The 25797-nt window shown below is 39.8% G+C and overlaps 1 protein-coding gene across 1 annotated transcript in view; it reads right to left on the bottom strand.

The window, feature by feature from the left end:
• Positions 1-25797, bottom strand: part of LOC147034841 (inactive rhomboid protein 1-like) — a 112895-nt gene that overhangs the window by 30947 nt on the left and 56151 nt on the right. Inside the window, exons 7-11 of the mRNA XM_085890340.1 lie at positions 11717-11853; positions 11057-11317; positions 8360-8471; positions 4674-4748; positions 112-273 (exon numbers count right to left, since the gene is read on the bottom strand). Coding sequence (XP_085746466.1) covers positions 112-273; positions 4674-4748; positions 8360-8471; positions 11057-11317; positions 11717-11853 — 747 coding nt within the window. The remainder of the gene's footprint in view (positions 1-111; positions 274-4673; positions 4749-8359; positions 8472-11056; positions 11318-11716; positions 11854-25797) is intronic.

Here is a 25797-nt window from a genome sequence, read left to right as displayed (position 1 = left end):
AGTTAATTGCAATAGCAAGCCTTGCATTAGTCTATTCAAGAGTTAAATGCAATTTCGAAATTAAACACAGATAGCCATGAGTGCAGTGAATCACAGTAGTTGTCTTCTCACCCCACATGCCTCCTGTGTGGTTTGCAAGCAGGTCAAGCCATTCCTCCTCAAACAGCACCCTGAGGCCTGTTCCACAGCACGTACCGATTGGAACATTTTCAAGTACCCGGATTCCGGTCGCATGCAAGGAGCGAATGTTGCCCCTAGTCTTACCAGTGCATCCTGCATGAGAGCACCACATAAACTCAACGACTTGGCTGTTTAGCTATCCATGACAGAAGCTATGTGAAAAAAATTGGGATTAAAGCACAGATCATTTTGGTTTTCTGCCTCCATTCCTATAAATTACCTACCCCTATCCAGATGAAGAGAAGTATACAGTATATCCTGTTCCAATACACCCAATACTTGTTACACCACACAGGTGCAACATTTTTGCTCACATTCATCTCATTTAAACCCTATTTTTTTGACAATGGAAATGTCTTCGTGCTTCTTTTCAATCCCACACTATCTTTCAGTCGTTCAATGTAATAATTAAAACACATATCAGTATGTTTCTCATTCCAACCTGTGACCTCTTCTATTCCAGATAACCATGTATATTTGTATGTCACATATCCCCTTGCTGCCTGCAATGAGCATTAATAACTTTAAATGAAGGGTGGCTCAAATTTGAACGCGATTTTTGTTTATAGTTTTAGGTACATTGATAATTGCAATGTAATTCGAGTCATTCTTGAGTAAATTTGGCTTTATATTGTTGGGCAATAATAGGCTGATTAGTTTTATTTATTTCTTCGTTCAAACACAGCACAAGCCTGCAGGGTAGCATCATTTGCAAAAGGCATGGCTGTGCCACAGCCCTCTGCTGATTATGGCAGGAATTTGGAATTTGGTCATGGTGTCAGCAATAGCTCGCCAACTCTTCGCAAAGGACACCATGGGATATTTAACATCTACAACCTGTCAAATTCAAAACTGCCTTTGACAAGTGGTGTGTTATTGTTTTTTATGAGTGCATGCAAGTTATTACAAATATACAGTAAACCAGAAGGGCTCTCAGTAGAGCACATACCTATGACAAGTAATGGCTGATCCATGAGAACATATTGGGCCCAATACATTTTTGAAATATCATGCGATATATCATTTTTGGCCCCATCTCTCAATGGTGAAGAATCACTTCAAAAATTAAATAACTCTGGTATCCAGATCCATATTCGTATGTTCACCAAAATTGAATCAATGTTGACCTCAAAAATAATTGACCCCAAAACAGCACAGCACAAAAATAATTGGTCGATGTTGACCTCAAAAATAATTGGCTGGTTGAATTAAATGAACTGGCGGATAAATCCTTTTCAAATTTCAAGGCAATCGGATGAAAATTGAGGATTTTAGAAAAACCACTTTAGTTGTTGACCTCAGGCCTATGTTACCCTTTTGGTCGATGTTAACATTCAAGGAAATACAGGGAAATATAGCACAGGTGGAGGCTATTCCGCCCATCATGTTTGCGCAAACACCATACCAATTTATCTCCACAAGATCCAAGGAAGAAAATGCAAAAAAGAAATAAAAACATTAAAAATTAAAAAATTTTCTTTTTTTTATTTTGGTGTTTTTTGTATATTTTTCCCTTCCCCTCAGGGGAGGGGGTATGGGCTTGGTTGAAAACATACATCTACCACACAACACCCATTGACAAGACCTCCACCAACAGCACTCTATCCACATGCACACAATCACCCATCAATGCTCAAACTACCTAGAATTCATATCAACATCTCTACCCATCTATCTTCATAACTTCCAGGCACGTATCTAATTCTAATTTAAACTTATCTACTTTTTCTGCTGACAACACCTTTTCAGGGAGGCCATTCCACCACTCTGAGTCAAAGTCCCCTGCCTTAGAATCATCTTAATCTCTCCGATGCTTTACTCTCAGGCTATGGCCCCTGTTCCGATCACTGTCTACTCTGTTGAATAATTCATCTGCACTCATTCTATCTATACCTTTCATTATCTTAAACATCTCTATCATATCTCCTCGTAACTGCCTCCTTTCTAGTGAATAAAGCCCTGTCTCCTTCAGCCGCTCCTCGAAGCTAAGTCGAGCTAGGCCCGGACTCAATGTCGTAGCCCTGTGCTGAACCCTATCTCTGGCATCTATGTCCTTCCTGAGTTGTGGTGACCAAAACTGCACACAATATTCTAGATGTGGCCTCACTAAATTCCTGTACAATGTTAACACCACCTCTTTTGATTTATAAATGATCCCCTCTGAATATAACCTAAAACCTATTTGCTTTACCTCTTGCTTTCTAGCATTGAGCTGCCTGCTTACCTCGTATATATAAAAATATATGTATATATATATATATATATATAAAAAAATATATATATATATAAAAAAAGATATATATATATATAAAAAAAGATATATATATATATATATAAAAAAAAATATATATATATATAAAAAAAAAAATATATATATATATATATATATAAAAAAATATATATATATATATATATATATATATATAAAAATATATATATATATATAAATATATATATATATATATATATATATATATATATATATATATAAAAAATATATATATATATATATTACCACCCCCAGATCCTTCTCCTGTGTGACATGCACCAAAATTACCCCTTGCATCCTGTGATCTCTATTTTCTTTACCATCTTCAACACCTTCGACTTGCTCAGGTTAAATTGCATCTGCCAATCTTTTGCCCAATCCATGCAAGTGTCAATACTTTCCTGAATCTGATCACCACCCACTCTGCTCTCCACCTTACCTCCAAGTTTGTGTCATCTGCAAATTTGGAAAGCTTACTCTTTACCCCATTATCCAAATCGTTGATGTAAATAATGAACAGTGATGGTCCCAGTACTGATCCCCGAGGTAGTTACTTACATCCTTACATCCTCCCAGCAAGACATCCTCCCACTCACAGCCACTTTTGCTTCCTACCACTAAGCCAGTTTGCAATCCAATTTGCTGACTGAACAGCTGCTCCACAAGCATTCACTTTGGCGAACAACCTCCAATGTGGAACCTTATCGAATGCCTTTGTAAAGTCTAGATGTACTATCTCCACTGCCTTTCCCTCATCCACCCCATCAGACACTGCTACATCTCTAAATGGTTAAGAACTCTAAAAGGTTTGATGCTTTGTAGAACCTCAAAATACAAATTGGCTGGTTGAATTATTTCACCTGAAGTATAACTTCTCTTCAAATTTAAAGTCAATCGGTTGAAAATTGAGGATTTTGGAAATACTGCCTTCGTTGTTGACCTTGTGCCTATGTTGACCTTTTGGTCCATGTTGACCTCAAAATAATTGGTTAGTTGAAATCAGTTACTGGAAATATAAATCCTCTTCAAATTTCAAGTCAACTGGATGAAAATTGAGGATTTTAGAAATCTCACCAAAGTTGTTGACGTTTGGCCTATGTTGACCTTTTGACATTTTGACCTCAAAAACAAAAGGCTTCTTCCTTATGACAATTTGTACCATGTGGTGAAGTTTCGTGAATATCAGTTTCAAATTGTGACCTGTCGGTGTGAAACAGACAGACAAACAGACAGACAGATAGACAGACAGAATCACAAGAAGAAGATACCATGCAGAGCACAATTCTTGCTAAATCCATGAAACAAATTTGACCTCAAAAATAATTGGTGGTTCAATTCAATGACCAAATATGCAACTCCTGCTCAAATTTCAAGTCAATGGCATGAAAATTGAGTATTTTAGAAATTCCGCTTTAGTTGTTGGAATTGGGCCTATGTTGACCTTTTGGTCAAGGTTGACCTCAAACATAATTGGCTGATTGAATTAATTGGCCTGAAATATAAATCCTCTTCAAATTTCATGTCAATCGGATGAATATTGAGGATTTTAGAAATCTCACCTAAGTTGTTGACATTTGGCCTGTATTGACCTTTTGGCCTCAAAACAATTGGCTTCTTCCTTATGACAAACTCTACCGTGTGAAGAAGTTTAGTCATGATCGGTTTAAAATTGTGACTTGTAGGTGACAAACAGACAGACAAACAGACAGACAAACAAAATCGACTGACCAATATGCTTGAAAAATCTTCGATTTTGCAAGCAACAGAGAGAAAGGGGTGAAAACGTATCCTCCTTCGCTTTCAGTGGAGGAGGTAATAAAGATCCAGGTCAAATTGAAGCAGAGATGAATACTGGTCTCTTTGAAGGCTTGGGTCAGGTCTGCATTGGTGGACAAGATAAACAATTTATTTTCCTAATTGAAAGTTGATAAGAAGATTTTAACCTGATTTGGAAATGAGGTTTTGGACGTTAGTCCTTCATCTGACAAAGGGATCTTTGCCTTGAGGATGGGTGAATGCTGGAAACGTCACAGCATGAAATATATTGAAGTAAATCCATTGTCAAATTTGAAACACTATCATGTCAATATGTGTTCAGTAACCAACACACCTGCTCATCAATGATTGCTAACTTATTGTTGGCATACACTAAAATATTGTTTTAATGTAATTGTCTCTACAACTTTCCACAAATGATACCTTGTAAGACTTTTGTTCGACTTACAGAGTTTGGCCCGATGAATATATTCATATGTTCTATATGCGTGACTTCTTCGTATCCGCCTGTGCTCATGAAAACCTGCCGGGATAAAAGAGGGAAGTGCAACACAGAAATTAATGGAGAAAGAAAAATGAAAACAATATCAGGGCAAATGTCACAATGAGCCAGATGTCCTGCATATAATGAAGGCACTTGGCAAACGTTTACATCATTCCATTGTTCAATACAATGATGAATTCACTTGGCTAGGAACGAGAGATGGCAAGCTTCTAAGACAACCATCTGAGCAGGGATAAACGATCGGTGCCTTAATTTTGTACTTAATATTTGGAGATACATATACTTTGAACATCAATAGGATTAAATGAACACTTGCATTTAAAAAAAAAAAACATTAAATGAGGTGATTCTCTCAAAATCGAGACAACTTTCTCGGAAAACAAGTAAGAGAGAAATAGGTAGTGGATACAAGACTATTCAAAGTTAATGTATGTGAGGCTCAGTGTTCTGGTTGTGTGTTTGAACAACCAACCCATGAACAACCCGTTTGAACCACGTACATCCATAAATAACCTATTCCCCAGTTCAGCTGGTTCAAACAATAAGAATAACTGCGAGCAGTACTGTGGACTTCCAAGCAGTCTTAATATTCCACCACATGGAGCCCTGTTTGTGTGTTTTCTGGGAAAATGAAGTACAAATACATCATCAGCAGGAAAAAAAATAATACATAAAGTATGTCTATGTGGTTCATTCAGCATCAATGTGCAAAATTGCATCGAGTAAGCTACTTATTTTGACAAATTTTGTGATTACATAACATATTGAACCAATACCGAACTTCCAGAGTTTTTAGAGCACAAGCTTCAAACTTTTAGCTCAAGACCACCAAGGTGTGTTTAAACCAATTCAACATTTATTACTTTGTGTTCAGGTTATTTAAACACCAATTTAATTGATACCGCTGACACATTCAGAAAAAAGGGCAACATGCGTACATAATAAATAGATTTAACACTTTGTGCTACTTGGTCCATAACTCGTCAATCCCATGTTGTATCAAAGCAGGGTTGCATCAAGGCTGGACGTCTTGGTGGCCAGTCATCACTGCCAGCAGTTATAATGTTGCAATTTTAGTTAATTTTTTTGTTTCAAAACAATATGACTGCCAAACCTTGTGACCTATGACATCATTTTTTGGGGGTTCTTGAGTTGCATCGATGATGTTCAATAAATTCCAAATTTTTTGGATGCAGCGTTCTACGTATTACATTTTCACGGGAATAACACTTCACCAATGCCATGGTTAACAACAATAGAACAGCTAATCGGTCCTTCCACGGCATGGCATTCAAACAAAATAAAATAAATTAGAAGGTCATTCGGTAGAGCGCTTACCTCTGCCACTCAATTCCTGATCAATACAACATATCTGGGCCAATAAATGTTTGAAATATCATGCTTTATATCGTTTTTAATCCCATCTTTCAATGGTGAAGAATCAAACCCAACCTGACTACAATATTTAATCTGAATACACCCATAACCTTTTAAGATATCCTGAGCACAAACAAAGAAATGAAAAATCACTAATAGAGTCACATCTTGGCAAAATGGGACATCACTCCATAGAGAACATACCTCCGGCCAGGCTGAATACTTTACATTTTGTATGCCACTGATAGGTTGGATATGTTTCCGGACCTTAACCAAAATTTAATCACCTTGTTTTTGTCACCAAAATTCACCAAAATTGAATCAATTCATCCTCGTAGCACTCCCAACCTGTCCACCAACTTTTCTGTGAATCCATCCATAACCTTTTGAGATATTGTGCTACGTATTGTTTTTGGGCACATCTCTGAACGGTGAAGAATCACCTGAAAAATTCTCGAATCTGAATCCGGATTTTGAACTTCACCAAAATTGAAACAATCCTTGTCACACATCAACCGGTCCACCAACTTTCATCCGGATCCGTCTTCAACTTTTTGAGATACCGTGCAATATCATTTTTAACCCCATCTTTCAATGGTGAAGAATCAGTTAAAATTAACCAATTTTTTATCCAGATATGGAATCGGATCTTCACCAAAATTGAATCAGTTCTTTCTTGTGGCACTCCCAACCTGTTCACCAAGTTTCATATGGATCCATCCATAACCTTTTGAGATATTGTGCTATATATCGTTTTTAGCCCTATATCTCGATGGTGAAGGATCAATTAAAAATTAAATAATTATTGTATCCAGATCTAGATTCAGACATTCACCAAAATTGACTCAGTTCTTCCGATTGGTACTCCCGATCTGACAACCACGTTTGGTTTGAATACAGCAATAACCTTTTGAGATATTGTGCTATATATCGTTTTTGGCCCGATCTCTCAATGGTGAAGAATCACTTAAAAATTCTCAGATCTGGATCTGAATTCAGATCTTCACCAAAATTTAGCATTGCCATCCTTGGCTGGTCACCTTCACACAAAATGTTTTTCAAAACGATTGCTGGAATACTGGTCAAACATCACGTGACAAACAGACAAAGAAACAGACAGACAAACAGACAGCAAACGCAACAGACCAACATACTTGGCAAACAAATTTTTTTGCCAAGTAACAAACCGACAAACAAATAAACAGATATACAGTGGTGAAAACATAACCTCTTTGGACCTTTGGTGATGGAGGTAACAATTGAGAGCACTTTCATATGGCAAACTGCTCCATATGACTGAGCCAAGTCCATGCAATACAGAACATATGCCAAGTCATGCTGTTCCAACTAAATGTAAAAACATTGTGCATTGAAAAATAATCACACTTGGTGGTGTAAAGGTTGGAGTGTCTGCACTGACATTGAGAGGTTGGTGGTTCAAACCTCAGCAGAGTCATTGCAAAGACTTCAAAATTTTACATGCTGCTTCCTTGCTTGATGCTCAACATTTAAAAGGATAAAGCATTGACCAAACAACCATTTCAGAGGCTTGATGGGCCTAATGACCTCCTGTATTGAAGTTCGTTTTAAGGAAACTAATATTGTTATTTATTATTAAATTTACAGGTCATAACTGAACTTGAGGAACAGGTAATTAAAGAAAACCTATTTGTTGAGAAGTTCTGAAAAATAAAGATGGAATAACTTTGTGGAAATTCACAAACATGATTTCTAAATACATTGCTGATTGATCAACTTGATCCTCCACTGTGAATAAAGTTCTGAACATGATTAGTATTCAATTTTAATGATTGAATCCCATTAACTTTTCCTCATTATCCCATTAACTTATATTAACATCTGTGGCCAACAGAGTAAGCAGATAAAGATGGGATATGTTTGTTTTAGCATGTGGCTATATTGGATAAAAATTGAAATCTACTTAGAGTTCCAAACAGCCCACATTTCCATAAATCTAAGAATGATTGATGATGGGTAATTGATAAGAAAAATAATAAAGGGCAATTGACTTCACTTATTGATCATAGTCCATTGCACAAACTTTGATTGCAATGTCATGATAATTAAAAGAAAAATTTGACAAAAAGCAACAAATTATCATATTTTACGATAGTTCACTACAACCCCTCCACCTCCGACCTCTCCTTAAATTTACCTCTTGGAGAACTAACCTGATAACCTTCAGGAGGTGCTTAACACAGTGTGTGTGAGTGTACATTGGTTGTGCTTACTGTAGTATTGCTTTTGGCTTCGCGAAATCCAATCGGGGAGATTCCATGTACAGCGACAGAGAGTACAGTGATAAGAATGTGTAAGGTAGTGATGAAGTAGGTAAAAAATGGCCTGAAACAGATGGAACAGCAGAGGTTGTAGTGCGAACATGGATACTGATGTTTAGATTAATGAAGAGGGGAGGTTGACACACTCCTTCTCAGTATTGAAACAAAACAAAGCAATCAGATTTTATTGAAAACATTAAAGAGGCTCAAACGTTTGTGATGTCCTCATTCTCATGCCATTAATTATTGTCGTTTCTTTCATATATCTATAATTCCAGCAATCTCTGTGTGTCTGTCTGTCTCTCTGCGACCGCTGTTTCTCGACGACCGCCGTTACGATCGGATTGAAACTTGCCAGGAATATTGCCGGGGCCCCGCGGATGTGCCTTTTCAAGGTTTGATATTAATCGGACAAGTGGTTCCCAAGTTACGGCCATTTATCTGCCGACCAATGACAGGTCACGGTGATATGACGTCACGAATGACGTCACAATTAATGTTTATTTATTTATTTATGTTTTGTTTGTTTTTTGCACGATTGACGTCACAATTCTTCTTCTTCTTCGTTTGGTATGATGTCACAATTGACGCTGGGGACCTGAGTATGTGCCTTTTCAAGGTTTGATATCGTTCTTCATCCGTTTCAGCTGTTTCCCAAGTGTTTCCCAAGGTTTGAAAGCTGTTTTTCCTCAAGGTTCGAATGAATTGTTCAAATTATTAATTAATCCCAAAATTTGAATTTTCCCAAGGGAAACAGCTGTTTCCCAAGGGTGTGAAAGCTGTTTTTCCCGAGGTTTGAATTAATTGTTGTGCTTGGTAGACATTTGTGAATACATTTACAGAGAGGGGCGAGAGAGGAGGGGGAGAGAGGGGCGGGAGAGAGGTGGCAGGGGAGAGAGAGGGGGCGAGAGAAGGGGGAGAGAGAAGGGGGAGAGAGGGGGTGAGAGAGGGGGTGAGAGAGGGGGTGAGAGAGGGGGTGAGAGAGGGGGCGAGAGAGGGGGTGAGAGATGGGGGTGAGAGAGGGGGTGAGAGAGGGGGTGAGAGAGGGTAGGGAGAGAGGGTAGGGAGAGAGGGTAGGGAGAGAGGGTAGGGAGAGAGGGTAGGGAGAGAGGAGGGGTGAGAGGAGGGGTGAGAGGAGGGGTGAGAGGAGGGGTGAGAGAGAGAGGGGGCGTCACAATTCAAGAGAGGGGAGAGAGGAGGGGCGAGAGAGGGGGACGGGAGAGGGGGTGAGAGTGGGGGTGAGAGAGAGGGGCGAGAGAGAGGGGCAAGAGAGAGGGGCAAGAGAGAGGGGCAAGAGAGGAGGGGGAAAGAGGAGGGGCGAGACTAGGGGAAGAGAGGGAGGGAAGAGAGGGGAGAGAGGGGGGCAAGAGAGGGGGGAGAGAGAGGGGTGAGAGTGGGGGGGCGAGAGAGAGAGGAGCCGTCACAATTCTTCTTCTTCTTCGTTTGATATGATGTCACAATTGACGCTGGGGACCTGAGTATGTTTCCCAGGTGTTTCCCAAGTTATGGCCATTTATGATACGGTTGGTCCGATCTAATTGAAACAATGCCGCAATCCAGTCGTCGTTTACGAGAGCGAAGGAACGAAGCTGCACATACGGGCATGCACCTATGGGCCCGCACTACTTCATAACAATTTTACAACCTCCATGCTCGATGTAATGTTTTCTCGGAAAAAAGAACACACCAGCCTGGTTGCACCCCACATCTCCCTTCTGCCCATCCCCACAGCCAAAACAGTTTTCTTAATTTCCCAATCGTTGAATAATCTCTCTGTGTCCAACAGAGACACGGAGATTATTCCCTAATCAAGAGAATAAGGAGACAAATCCAACCCAATTGTGGAATTATCTACCCAACTCCCCCACCCCTGTCAGACCCATTATTATGGTAGATCACATCAGGTAGCAAGTTCACAAACTACCTCCGGTAGTTTATTAACCTGCTACCTTTTTCCATTCAGCTGCTGCATGAGCCTAGACCTTTGCAAAGAAACACATACTGGGAGTTCACTGAAAAATTTTCGAATAACGGCATTAAGGCACTGGTACCCTAATATAACCCTGGTGAAATTATTAATATTCCTTACATTCACAATAATTCAGAGGCAAAATGTTCAAGCTGCTTGAATATAAAATTAGGCTTATGCCAATAAAGCAGCTAAGTCCTGATATCCAGCCCATGAATTATGGGAGTTAAAAACACTTCTAAAATATGCAGCCTGACAGAATGGCTTTGGGGTATGCACACTCGCCTTCAAGCCATCAAGCCTGAGTTTGAATCCTTACCCAGATATGAACTGTCATCTTGGTGTTTCACAAGTTTGGTGATTCACCGATGTGTGTGCCACCCCTTGGATCAGATGGATGTTAAATTTGGCATCCAATTTGCTGGCATTAGTTGGTGGATGCTGAAGATGCTATGGTGACCTTCATGAAAAGTAGGTGAGCTATGACTTGCTCCATGGCCAAGTTCCAAATTCCTGCCCTAACTTTTGCTGGCAAGGCAAGAGCAAACCACTTAGTATAACCTTTTCCAAGAAAATGCTTCAGCATTACTGAATCTGACTTCTGGCAGAACACCATTATCCCAAAAAATTACAATATGCACCACCATACTAAAATAGACTCCAGTGATTGTCCATATTACCTGAATTCCTCCGTCTCCTCGACAAGGCAGCACACTGGGCCTCTGTTACAGCCACAGTGACTCTGTCCCCTGTTGTTCAACTGCCTCACAAGGTGAGGTCTGCGGTATCGATGGCCTCCCAACATCAAAGTGTGAACGGTAGGGGATATGCGGCTGCCTCGCGACCGCCCTTCTCCACTTACTACCTCCTGCCGCAAAGGATGACGGGTTGGACCCACCGTGCTGGCTTCTTTAGACTTTCGCCATCCAGGCTCTGTCGGCCTAGTGTGAAAAGATGGGGTTAGCTATATCTCAGACAATCAAGAATAGAGAAGAAAAGAATGATGTGCTTTGGATTGGACATTATTTTTTTTAAAGTTGATCATAGAATGGTGAGCAGAGCATGAAATGCGGATGATAATCATTCATGTTTTCTATTTCTCATTACAGGTGTTAATCATGAAAACTGCACTATTTTTCTGAATTCAGTGTTATTTTGCATAAAGCAGTGGTGCTGATAATGTTCGTCTTGGAGGTAAATAAAATAAAACATTTGAATGATGCTCATTTTTATCATCAAGCCTTTTGTTCGCTGCAATGATCAAGATAGATCTGTCCAAAATGGGAGTGAATGTGATTTCTTCACCAACACAATGATCCTCATCAATCCTGAAAACTCACAGCATCTGCTGCTTGGTCTCCAGCTCTGCTCGGTTCAACGGTGAGCCGATAAGTGACTCCATGTGCAATGGCTGTGTCTCCAATTTCTCTGCTTCCGGTCGTCGTTCCAAAATATCCTCAGTATAGTGATCATCCTCCTATGTGAAACAAGATTGACCGCACTGTGGTCACAACCAGCGACACAAAATACATATATTTTTGCCTCCTTTGTCCACTGAACTCCCTCATCATTGTTGTTGAAAGGCTCAGCTCACCTTCTCTAATCTGTCTCATTAAATTTGTGCCGTGTCTGTCCTGTGTTCCCATGTGAATGAATAAGATTAGATAGATAAAATTCATAGCGATTCTGAACAGGGGATTTACTTTATATCTGCTACCCACCATGGGTGTGTACCACCAACAGTTTTGTCGTGTGTGTGTGTGTGTGTGTGTGTGTGTGTGTGTGTGTGTGTGTGTGTGTGTGTGTGTGTGTGTGTGTGTGTGTGTGTGTGTGTGTGTGTGTGTGTGTGTGTGTCCCTCTCTACCTCTCCCTATCCTCCACCCTCCCACTTCTCTGTTGTAATAAACCTTTTATTAATAAAAACCTGTATGTAGTCATTCAAGATACGGGACGATGCCATTAAGCGTGAGTGAATTGGCTTGAAAAATCTGGCAACAGGCTGATTGGGAAACGCACATTTAAAGCACTTAAAATATTGTTATGACTGTGGAAATTGGCATTACACTATAAAGGGCCCTCAGGTGAGATATCTCGATAGGTACATGTGTAGTTTGCCCAAACCCGTTGTATAGAGGGAATTTCTGTGTTCCATTCAGGCTGCGATCCTCCAGTTAGTTGTTTTTCTTTCTCTATCTTTTATTTCAAACAAACAAAAACCGCCAACGATGCTGGTGGGCTTTTCCCGCCATTTTCCCGCGCTTGGTGTGAGGGAAGGGGGGAAGGGCGGCTCGCCGCCGATTGGTGGACGGACAGCGTGAGGCATTCGGCGTGAGGGAACGCCCCTTTTCGAGAACCCTCTCGAAGGAGGGTGGAGCCGAAAACGGGGCGGAGTGAAGGGCGGAGCCCCGCGCTATAAAAGTCGGACACGGGCGGGGCGCGATCTCTCCCTCTTCCTGCCCTCTCCCTCTTCCTGCTCTCTCCCTCTTCCTGCTCTCTCCCTGACTCGTGGAACTCGCCTCCGTCTGAAGTCGTTGTTGGGCCCTCGCCGAGCTGTGTCGTCGTGGTCGAGTGTCTCTGCGTCGGTGTGGAGCTCGTGGAACTCGCGGAGCCCGAGGAGCTCATTGAAGTCGAGCTGTGTCGTCGTGGTCGAGTGTCTCTGCATCGGTGTGGAACTCGTGGAACTCGCGAAGCCCGAGGAGCTCGTTGAAGTCGAGCTGTGTCGTCGTCGAGTCTGGTCGAGTCGGCAGTGGAGGACGGCGAAGGAGACGGAGCTCGGAGTGGAGGTCGTGGGAGGAGGACTCGACGGCCGCACCAAAGGAAGTCCTTTCTTTTCTTTGGGTTTGTGTAAATGACTGTGGGTGGCACCTGTCCTTAAAGTAGAATTGTTTTAAGTGTTGCCGTGTGTACGCGTATTCGGTTTTAACTCTTCCTTTGCTTTTTATGTGCATTTTTCTTTTGCTGTGGATGCGTGCTTGTCTGTGTGTGTGTGTGTGTGTGTGAATAAACGTGCTTGTGTGAACTTGTTCCCCGTTTCGCTGCGTCCTTTCCTTTGGTTGACTCTCCATCTTGCATCACGTAAGGGGTTCGTAGTGGGTTCAACATCCCGGTAATTAATCGGAACCGTCAAGGCCAACGATAACACCGCTCGGTTGTCACTGTAGCACGGATCGGACCGCTTAAGCGCTTCGTGCCCGGAGTCGGCCTGTGGCGTGGTACGATCGTCCGGTCGACCATTCGCGCAGGTACTTAGGTGGATTAAATTTGGCGAGCAACCCTATCCTGCGTGGGTGGGCAATTGGCACGATCATGGTGAGGTTAAACCCCCACCCGTGACTAGCTCCCAGAATTGTTCCGAGAGAGTCACGACTGAATTGTCCGTTCCGGTGGGCGACGTGCCGCGATTCGAGTTACATGGCCGTTCGCACACCGGTGGGCGCGAATTCGCAACAATATGAACAGCGATTGTGAATCACATTGCATGTGCAATTAAAATATTAATTTAACACCTCTCATCCATGTCAGCATCTGCCTCGGTTATATCACAACGATCTGATTCATCACGTGGTGACGAATATTTAACCCCAATATGGGGTCGTTCAAAAATTATGTAATGCTATTTTTTAGGGAGGTGCATACAGGCTTGATTAAACCTTCCGAATAATTTTTATTTGACATATGACGAGATTTTTTGGGGTCCTTCATCATGATGAACACTCAACCCAAACAAAGCCAATTGAAATCTGATGCAATAAATCTGGACAGTGTATAATCAGCAGAAGCCTACAGGCCCAATGTTTTAGGCCCACCAGAAAACCAAGATGGTGGCCAGAGCATTTTGGTTGGGTGCCATGATGGGTGGAGTCAAGCAACAAATGTGTGTGGTCTGGCAGCCAATCAATGTGAGTGTAGTCCCCACCAAGAACCCCTACCCCAAGAAGAATAGCACCAATGCGGAGCTTTTGTATACCTGCGACATTGTCCAGGTAAAAATACTTCTGTGTTAAGCATAGCACAAAATAAAAGCATGGTATTTGCTTAATGGTTAAGGTGCCAGGCGAAGATATCTTCAGGTTGAGCCCCTTTTACCATTTAATTAACACCAGGTGTGATTTACTCAGAGTGTCATCTTTCTGAGGTGAGTGAAATGAGTACCAGTGTATTGGTGATAGAGGGCACTGTATCAGCAGCACAACACACTCTCAGAAAATGATGCAACCAGCAGCCTGTGATAGCTACAAGCCAGCACAAAATGCTTTTTGTCAAGTGAAGTATGGAACAATGTGGTTAATTAACATCAGGGCAATTCAAGCAAAATGACAAACTGCACGGGCAAAGTAATGTTTGCGTATTTCTCTTCTGCCACACATTTGGTTAATTTACAACCATTGTGGAATTGTGCGAGATGGATGAAACTTTCAATGGATTAAAAAACCTGAGCATAAAAATTATTCATCAAAAATTAAACTCAATAGGATCTTGAACATATATCCGACAAAGAGATTAGAGCACAAAGAATGATCACTGATATAGTAAACAGTCCATATTGTACCAACTAAACCAAAACCACTATGGGTCTGCAGTGTGATGGATAACAAAGATGGAATAATGATTACTCACAATAATTTGGATGTTAAGGTATTAAATGGAATGTGTAAAAGGTTTTGCTTTCTCAGTGAACAAATTAAATTGATCATGTCATCCTTTTATTGCTTATTTTTACCGACAGTGTGTAAGGCTCAAGAAGCTACAACACATCATACACAAACATGTATGGCCAAATATGAGACAACAATCAGAATTTGCTTCAGACAAATACAGCTGTTGAGTTTGGGAGAAGTGATGTAACTTCCAAGGACATTCTAGGAGTTTAGGTACTGGCAATACTTATAGTGGGGCAACTTAGCATAACAATTGTGCATTTTGTGAGGAAAGCACCAAATTTGGCTCACGAGTAGCCTAACATATTATGAACAGATTTGAGTATTGGGCCATCTCAAATTTTTGATGGCAGTGGAAAATGGCTGCCACAGCCATCAGCGGCTGAATTTGAGATGGCCCAATATCCAAATCTGTTCATAATATGATAGGCTACTAGTGTGCCAAATTTGGTGCTTTCCTCACAAAATGCACAATTGTTATGCTATATTCAGCTAAGTTGCCCCACTATTACTTGTGCTGTGAAAGTAAAATAATTATTCCCATCTTGTGAAATGTGAATGATATGCCACACCAACAATTTATGGACATATAAGGTGATAGAAAGCTCTGTGGATAACATGACTATTGCAAAGCATTGGTATTTCTGTATTGATCATGCCAAAAAGTTTTTTTCTTTTTTCACATTGGGATAAGCACTCCTTGTTAACAAATTACATACTCATTTCTCTTTTTTTGCTTTCAAATGCTTTTTACATACTTATTGGGTCTCCGACAAAAAGAAAATCACAACTCATTACGTTTGCAGAGTGGACTGCCCACGGTTTGTGAGTGTCTGTTTTACTTGCTACAATGTTTGCTTGACAAACCACAAATGAAGGAAATAGAATCTTTGTTCAAATATACTCTGGTCTTGTTAGTTCCATTTAACTGTAACATATCTTTTTTGTAACTTAGGATCATTGATTGATATGTTGTTTGCCTTTCTTGATGTTGAGAAAGTGTTCTCCTGAATCCAATAATAAATGCTTCATACCACTCAAAGCGAACATTTCAAACCAGATGACTTTCAAACCAAATGACAATAATAATAACAAACGTATAATCCTCGTGCTGGCTCAAGCACATCTGGGTCTGATTAAAGATCTGATTATTATTACTCCATGCTTAGTTAAATGAAATGTATACCCATCTCTTATGTTTACTGCTCTAATACTTTAAAATATACTTTATAATGGATCATCGCATACTGATGGTTGTTATATAATGAATAGATATAGTGTGCTAGTTAACTGTGTAACAATAGAATCTTTCCTTTATTTTACTCGGTTGGAAAGTTAAATTCAATAAAGCTGCCTTTGTTAAGGCACCAATGAGACGGGTGTCAATGAGACGCAGGAATCGTTAATTCTAATTAATGAATGCGGAATAGCAAATTTGCTTTGTCGTAAATATCTAAGAATCACATGAACACAGACACAGGGCATTGTTATGTTGAAATGAAGTATACATTATGCAAAAGTCATAAAGGGGACGACAATGAAGCAATGCAAATATCTGACAAGTCTGGAGACGGAGATGGCTCACGAGCAATGTACACGGTTTGCCTTTATTTCTTGACCTTTGAGGGGACGCCATGGGCAAACTGGCGGGAATCGTGAAAAACGTAAATGATGAAAGTTGTAGTACTCGAAGAGCACTACTTGCATACCAACTTTCATTCGAAACAGTTGAAAACCCGAGGAGATTGATACCCAATTTATTGATTTTTTTGGAAATTTTCTAAGTTCGTGACCTTGTGACCTTGACCTTGGGAAGAAAATAAAAAATGGAGCTACTTGGGGCTATGCAGGTGCCATTGGGCTAACCAAATACTGAAATCCCTGCAATATTCGACAAACCCCCTCGGAGAAGATGTAACTTGAAATCGGCTACCCCCTAAAAACACGTTTTTTGGGCGTAGCTCCGCCCATAATGGGCGCAGCATGCCCATTCTCAGGAAAACACAACTAGATCATGATATAAACCTCCAACCCAAATTTTATCAGGATCGGATCAAAACTCACGGAGCTAAGCTCGGGACAGACAGACAGACAGACACCCATAACGAATATAGTGGTCACTTACTGACTCGTGAACCAATAAAGCTTGAAAGTGCTCAATGACATTCCATTGGAATTTGCATTTTAAACAAAGAGTCATGACCACGTCCTTGAAAATGTTATGTTTGTCTCTTATCAGAATGTGATTGGTCAATTCGCATGCATGTGAGTAGATCACCCTCTCCAGTTCTGTTCCCTATGTAAGAAACTCTGTTTGGAACATCAAGCCAGAGAACAATCACATTGCATTGATTGTCCTTCTCCATGATCATGTATTAAATAAATGATTCAACCTGTATATTTACTGGAGTTACTTGAGTAAGGTTTTGAGTTTTCCACCACAGTGCCATGACCCCCACCACACAGTAATATGCCAATAACGAGCCAGATTGTCTGCCATGGCTGGCATGAGCCACTGTGATTGGGCAGTGGCATGCAGTAGGTGGGTTGTGGTGCCGAAGGGGGACTATAAAACCTTACAAAATGGGACTGGCTTGCTCTCCTCTTGGCCGCCACTCCTCTTTGAGCTCCCTTTATGTCTGCCCTCTTCTGATATGATCTCTTGTTGATGACATTGTGCAACTTTCCCTCACCTGCCAGCTGTCCCTCCCATTCCTGCTTGCCCTCACACACTAGATCCATTGAGGAGGACCTCAGGCTACTCATCAGTAGCCTGTACTGCCACCATCATGCGAGGCCATATTTGTAAATCCTGGTCAAATCCAGCTCATGTGTATGAGTGACAATGTCTGTGGCACCTTTTTATCATCTGTTGTCAAGTGACTATTTATTTATTTATTTCAACTGTCTTTCTCTTGTCCAAGATCTCTTTATATGTCATATTGTGTGGTGTGCTTTGGGTTACACAAACAACATATGAAGATACACTTTTCCTTTTTCTTAACAACACGTATCCAGCTCATTGCACATCCTGCGATTCTGAAGGAAAACCATTTCAGGGTTTATGATAATGCCTGGAACACCCAAATTTGGTTCAATAACTTGATTAACTGGAAGGGAACTTGGTAGAGCGCATACCTCTGCCACGTAATGCCTGATCCATGAGAACATATCGGGCCTAACACATTTTTGAAATATCATGCTATACTGTACGACATTGTTTTGGGCCTTATCTCTTAATTGTGAAGAATCGCTTTAAAAATTAAATCTTTCTCATATCCAGATCCAAATTTGGATCTTCACCAAAATCGAAACAATTCATCCTTGACACACACACCCAACCGATTCACCAAATTTTATCTGAATCCGTCCACAACTTTTTGAGATATCGTGCTATATATCCTTTTTGGCCAGATCCATCAATGGTGAAGAATCACTTTTAAAAATATCATATCCGGATTTGAATCTTCACCAAAATCGAATTAGTCACACACCCAAGGTGTCCACAAAGTTTCATCTGAATCCGTCCACAACGTTTTGAGATTTTTTGCTATTTATCATTTCTGGCCCTCTCTCAATGGTGAAGAATCACTTAAAAAATTCTAGTAGTCGGATCCAGATCTAAATCTACACCAAAATCGAATCAGTTTGTCCTTGTCGCACACCTAACCTTTCCACAAAATTTCATCCGGATCCGTTCACAACTTTTTGAGATATCCTGCACACAAACAAACAGACAAACAAACAGACAAACACACAAACAAACAAACAGACAGACAGACAAACAGACAAACAAATAGACAAAGGGGAGAAAACATAACCTCCTTCACCTTCGGTGGCAGATATAATAACTGGTGCGGTGTTAGACCGTGTTTGGCTCAATAATGTGAAATATTCACAATGCCAGTACTCCATAATTTGTTCGTCAGCATTGTGATATATTTGGTGGTTATGATTCCACACCTGACTGTGGTAAAAAGCAGTTGTGATGTTTGGCTATAAATGTAATGGTATATACAGTATACGCTTCTGTGTTTGCAGACATGATGCCGTCATCACGGCGTTGGTCAAAGTTAGGAAACTCTCTGCATTTCCACGAATATATATTGATGGAAAGACTGAAATTCTGTAAACACACACACACACACACACACACACACACACACACACACACACACACACACACACACACACACACACACACACACACACACACACACACACACACACACACACACACACACACACACACACACACACACACACACACACACACACACACAACAAGCTGGTAGGTGACATGGGTGGTCGCTAGACTAAGCGGAATTTGAAATATGTAGATGAGAGAACACATCAGATGGCATTTTTGCCGTTCGTTGTTCCATATAGGAACATGATGAGCAACTGTCCATTCATCATTTGTGTTCGATTCCCTAACCCTACGTTAGGGAATCCCAACGCGAACATAGGGGTGAAAGCATATAGTAATATAATTGCATACTAGTCATACAGTTTTTGACGGATCGTGCTGAATTTTTTTGAAAAAGAGGTTGATTATCGTGCGCATAAAAGGGCGTAAGCCGATTTTTGATTTTCGAAAAAAAAAATTTTTTTCGGATTTTTTCAAAATTTTCAAAGTCCCGTTGTGAGGCAATGGTGGCGTCCATAGCAACGGTGCTCAAACGCATACAACTAGATCCTGGTATGAACCTACGAGTCAAGTTTCATCAAAATCGTTTGATTCCTCTGGCCTCCAGAGCTGTCCATCACATACAAACAAACAGACAGACATACAGACAGACAGAAAACCTGAGAATAAGGGTAGCCTAAGCGACCACCCAATAGATGCAGTCAGTGGCTACTGGTTGCATCATTGCTCAGAGTGGCCTTTGTGAAGAGTAGGAGAGCCATGCCGCTGATGACCTGCCCCCCTGGAGGTTAGGGTAGGAATATGTAATTTAGCAAGGATGCTGGTGATAGCTTACCTACTATTCATGAAGGACTCCGTGGGATCTTTTACATCCACTAACTAATAATGGCAGATGGGATGCCCAATTTAATGTCCATCCGAGGGACAGCACTCTTGTCATGCATGTAAGATGTCAGGTTGACAGATAAAGGTATGCACACACACCTCAGAACCATCTCTCCTCGGTTTGATATTCAAACCCAGGCTTGATGGCTCAGAGGCATGTGTGTACCTCTGGGCCATCCTGCCAGTGCAGTACCAATTGTATGAAGATGTCTATGTGGGAGGGAGTTGTAGATTTGTGCTGTGTATTGGTATCATTGTGTTTTATATTTGTTGTGGAATTGAGACAGAAAAAATTGTCAAAATATGTCATAATTGCAATCTGTAAAATGATTGTGGTGTCATTACTACATTGTTAGCCCGTCTCTCGTGCAATCACTTATGTGTGTCTGTCTGTCTGCCTGTCTCTCTCTTGGCCGTAACTTTTTTACCATTTGAGCTTTTCCCATCAAATTTTCAACAAAGCTTTAAAATGAGAATATTGAGAAGACTAATTAATAATTTTGTCAAAGTGCCAAAGGTCAACATCACATCAAATCGTCAATTTTCATCCAATTGACCTAAATTTTAAGAATTTGCATTTTGGGTCACTGAATTGGTTCACCAATCAAAAGCTCGAAGCCAATTGTTTTTATAAATCAAAAGGTCAATGGTCAAGGCTGCATAAAATTGTCAATTTTTATTAAACTGTGCTGAAATTTTAATAATTTAAATATTGGGTCACTGAAGTGGATTGTTTTTTTTTTAGATCCAATGATCAAGGCAGAATAAAATCGTCAGTTTTCATCCGATTGACTTGAAATTTTAATATTATTTGCAAATTGGGTCACTGAATTGGCTCACCAATGAAATGCAGGAAGATAAAATCGTTTTAAAATCAAAAGATCAAAGATCACAAAATCATCAATTTCCATCTGATTGACTTGAAATTTGAGCAGGGTTTGTACATTGGGTCACTGAAGCCTATTGCTTTTGATGTCAAAAGGCCAAGGTTGCCTAAAATCGTCAAATTATTTTACTGTTTTTGTCATGTTTCGCATACAGAAGAAGAACAAGTCTGAATAAAAGCAGATGCGTAATTGGCTTTGCATTATCAGATACTTTCTATTTTATTTTTTGTTTTGGGAGGTGGGGAGGGGGAGAATTATGGATGATTGTGAAAATAGTATCGTGTGGGAAAGAGTGGTTCAACTGTCATTTGGAAATCATGTGTTGAAGTAGCTCTGTTTGTCCATGAATTATATTCAAATTAAATCATACATGAAATATCAGTAATACAAATGAAAATACAGGTCTAGTATCAATAACTCGCAGGGAAATCCAGTGTCGTCCAATGCTGTTGTAATCCTGTTTAAATATTGTTTGTTTTCTATTTTTTTGCAGGGGGGGGGGTTAAAACACTTCTCGATTAAGGATGGAAGGAATGGGATTGGGGATCATTTATTATTACATTTCACATAACAACAAAGGCTTAGGCACAATTAGTCAATCAAAAAAAAAATCCAAAGAAATCCAACTTTTTTTTCAAAACTTTAAAACATTTTTTTTGGCCTAAAACACTCCTTGGCACTTCCAAATGAACCTCTGAGAATGTGCATGATTATGTGGATGTACCAAATATGCTGTTGCATCACCATTACATTGTACATTGCAGTATATTAAACAAATGCAGAGGTGAGCCTGAGCTGGTATGCGAAGTACGCAAAATAGTAGTATGCCAAGTTGACTACAACATCCTTCATCATTGAAACAAACCAGTGAGTGACCTTATAAGTATAATATTACTGCCAGGTTCTCTGTTAGTAACTATAGTATGGTGTTCTGCAGGATACCCAACACCACGTGCATCTAAGGCAGTTCCCAGCTCTTCCAAGGCTTCTTGAAATGCTTGTTTGAAGTTAACAATGGCATCTACTTCAGCTTCAGTGACTGCTTTACATTCACAGCAGCAGCTCCATTTCACAGGCTGCTGTTTCACTTTTTCTTGCGACTTTCTATTTCTGACTTGCAAATTTCATTTTTCATAATTTATTTAGCAACTACACATCTGCCATTTTCATCAATGGGAATGGTAAAGGCTTTTTCTACAGGCTGATAAACAGTTATAATAGGAAGCTCCAGATGAAACAGATAGACATCATTCCACCAAAGAATCCAGCCCTTTAATGTCGAGGCTATTGACTCTTCTTGTGGTCTTGAGTAAAGCACAGGCATGCTCTTTGCACAGTTGAAAGGTTTTGTTGAGAAATCTTTGAGCTGCTATTCTACAGACAGTTTTGATCATGATCTGAGGAAATGTCTTTGCTGAAGTCTTGTAATTGTCTCTTAAAAGCTTCCATTGGCTGAACCCTTGCACAATTCTCATCCAACAGATGATGCTGTATTTCCTTCACATGCAGTTTTTTGCAGCATCATTATGCTCTGTCAATACATACCTGCCTTTCCTGAAAAACATTGTATTTCCTCCATGTGTTTTGCATAGTACTTTTTATACCACTTGACTCTCGCTCTCGTGATCGTAATATAATTAATGCAAGCCGCTGACTTTTTTTTCTCTTGGAGTTAATGCTATAACCAGCACGAGAGGCTACCGAGGAAGTTGCATTTTCTCTCTCTCAGAGTTGGGCCTATACTTGGCATGAGAGGGAGCATTCTTTCTCTCTTGGTTTTGAATAGAATTTTGTTTATTCTGGGCCAAATCCTTCTTAAATTACATATTTTGTCATACCTTACAATCCACGTGGCCTTGCAATTCATGGCAGACCTCACTATGGCAAATATTATGATGGGAGAGATGATTACAACAGAGATTATTAAGGCAGAGTTTCTCAGTTTGTACATGAACAAGTGACGTTCAACAGCTTGTGATGCATTCTAGTTGCATTTTTTTGGTTTTATCAACAAAAAAGAAAAGAATCATTTTTAGCTCGACGATGAGTTAAAAATGAAAAAAAAAAACGATGTCCGCGTATTCAGTGGGTGCATTTCCATTTTTTTTGTTTTTCCCTACTCCTAGGCATCACAACGGATCATTTTGAAGCTCAACATGTTAATCAAATCACATTTGCATTGCAGGAATGTTGAGTGACACAAAATAAATATACTTAATTTCCAATCCGTTGGCATGACAATTATTTTTGCCTTTTCATAATTTTCATGTTTAGCCATGTCCAGCCTTGTTATGATCGAGAATGAATTAATTGTACAATGCTGAATGGAATTAAAGATCTACACAACCAACCAACTTTTAAGAGACCACTGGCAGTGATATTTCTTAATACATAATTGGAATCATTGAGTGAAAAAAGTAGCAAGCAGCAAACGATGCTGCCTCTCACGTGAAACTTTGAACCAGAAAATCTTAATCTATGAATGACAAAATGACCAGGTCAAAAAAGGACCCTGCCACAACTAATGTGAAACAAATCAATGGACAGAAATATCGAGCAGGTACAGCATACTGAAAGAAAGCAAATGTACATTGAACTGATCCATGTTTATGGATTCATTAAACAAAATGACACAAACAAACTGATGCCAACACTTAAACCGCAACAGGCTATGAACAAAATTACTGGGTATAATTATATGGAATGAATGATCAAAAAATAAATAAATAAATCAGTAGGTCCATTAGATACACGTAAATCAAAAAGAACATTGGATCGGAACAATTATGGTCAAAATAATTGAAGGGAAGCAAGGAACAAGCACCAACCAGTGAGTCATGGAATGACAACGATGATCAGTCAAAATTCACTCATGTCATCGAATGAAAACATTCAATGGAAACATAAATCAGCCCTGAGTAATCAGAAATCATTCAAATATGACTGATGATTTACTTACCACTACCAGTGACTCATTCACCCACAATTGTAATGATGCTGATTTACCATCATCAATTGTTGAAGATCATTCGCCATCAACATCAGTTGACAATTTACTGTCCATTGATGTTGAAGGTGATCCATCACCAACCCCTGATGACAATGATTTACTGTCATCTGTTGTTGGAAGTGATTAATCATCAACATCAGAAAACAATTTATCCACTATCAACTTTCATTGACGGCATGGGTCCATCATCGAACGATGAAGACAATTCACCTTCAATGAAAATCGATGATGATTTTCTTTCCATTATCATTGAAAGAAATTCAACAGCAACATGAGATGATGATTTGCCTTCAAGTGTTTTTGAAGGCAATTCACTTTCAGCATAAGTGATTTTTCAATGATGAAGGGAAGTGATTAACTCCAAGACATGTATTAGGTTCAACATTTCAATTCACTCAAGTGACTCATTTTCTCTGGATTTATATTCAATTCTTGATCGCAGATCAGATCAAAAGACTGGCTTTGGTATAGGATTCATTGTATGTATTTGATAACTTGAAACACTCCAATCAACGAATATGGAAGAAGCCTTCATGGCCTGATTTGAACAATTTGACAATATTCCAACATAACCAACCACATCAGCCTGGAAACAACTCACTCACCTGATGTGATAAACACTACGATCATCATCAGCACGTTCAATGCTAAATTTCTCTGGATCAAATTGCATCAAATGCTGTGACAATATTCGGCCAGGGATAGTTCATTATGAAGTTATCGTGGAAAACTGCCATGTTATATGACAAATTATTTTGAAATAAACTATTATAATTTTCTAAACAATTGCTATTACTCCCATGTTTATTGACAATTGCTTTTGAAAGTTCAAAATGACTATGATTATGAGATGTGACGATTCAAAACATCAATGGACAAAAACTAATGGAACATTTTCATCAATTCAGGACTCGGTCATCCTAAATAGTTTTCACTACACAACTACAGTCATATTATCAGACATTTCAGTCCCCTGGAATCCCTAATTTTATATCAAATTATACTGAATATCATCTTATCACCCAATGCACCCCGACTACAACCACCCTACATCGGGAGATGAGTGTCTCTCTCACTTTCGATATTGTCCTCCAGTGTAATCAAATTCCCCTCAAAACCATGCATGAATGCTGAAACCACCTTGCAGTTACTTTAGTAAATATAACCACACCACACCACACCAGGAACCAGTCGTGTGTACAGAACGCCCCTGCTCAACATACTGGAAGCTCCTCTCTTGTGGATTCAAATCACCCGTTAGGGAAATACACACACACACACACACACACACACACACACACACACACACACACGAGAGAAAATGTTTGGTTGAGCTGTCTTTTTGCTCATCTCCCTTAAAAATAAACCCCCACCCATCCATGCAGTCACTCTGTTGCCCCCTTTCTCTTCACTTTCCTTGCACAGTTAGTAAAATGATGAGGAAACTTTTCTATAATTTTAAAATAGACTCTCCTAAAAGAGAGCGATGCTTCAACTCAAAAGCAATGTGTGATGTATGCAGTTTGATTTCAATTTCCCAATTTTGTTATTTTCTCAGAAAGAAACTCCATAAAGTGTGTTATATTGTTGTTTGTATTAAATTGTTGAAACCTTGGAAGGCTTAATAACATCCCCAGAAGAGCTTAAATGGATAGATGGAAAATAGAGTGCCATTAAGCAGGAAATCAGTAATGGATTTGATGTTTGAGCAAGGTTGTTTCCATGAGAAGTTCACAAAGGGAAATTATAAAACTGGAAGAAGTTAATATTGGCCTGGCAGCAGAAACAAGGTTAAGCTTTATGGATGAACAAGGCACATTGTCTTTCCTCC

The sequence above is a fragment of the Eptatretus burgeri genome, chromosome 1 (genome assembly GCF_056783735.1).
Source record: "Eptatretus burgeri isolate ZD-2024b chromosome 1, Ebu_testis_v1, whole genome shotgun sequence".
Taxonomy (NCBI): Eukaryota; Metazoa; Chordata; class Myxini; order Myxiniformes; family Myxinidae; genus Eptatretus; species Eptatretus burgeri.
This window is presented reverse-complemented; position numbering and strand designations above follow the sequence as displayed.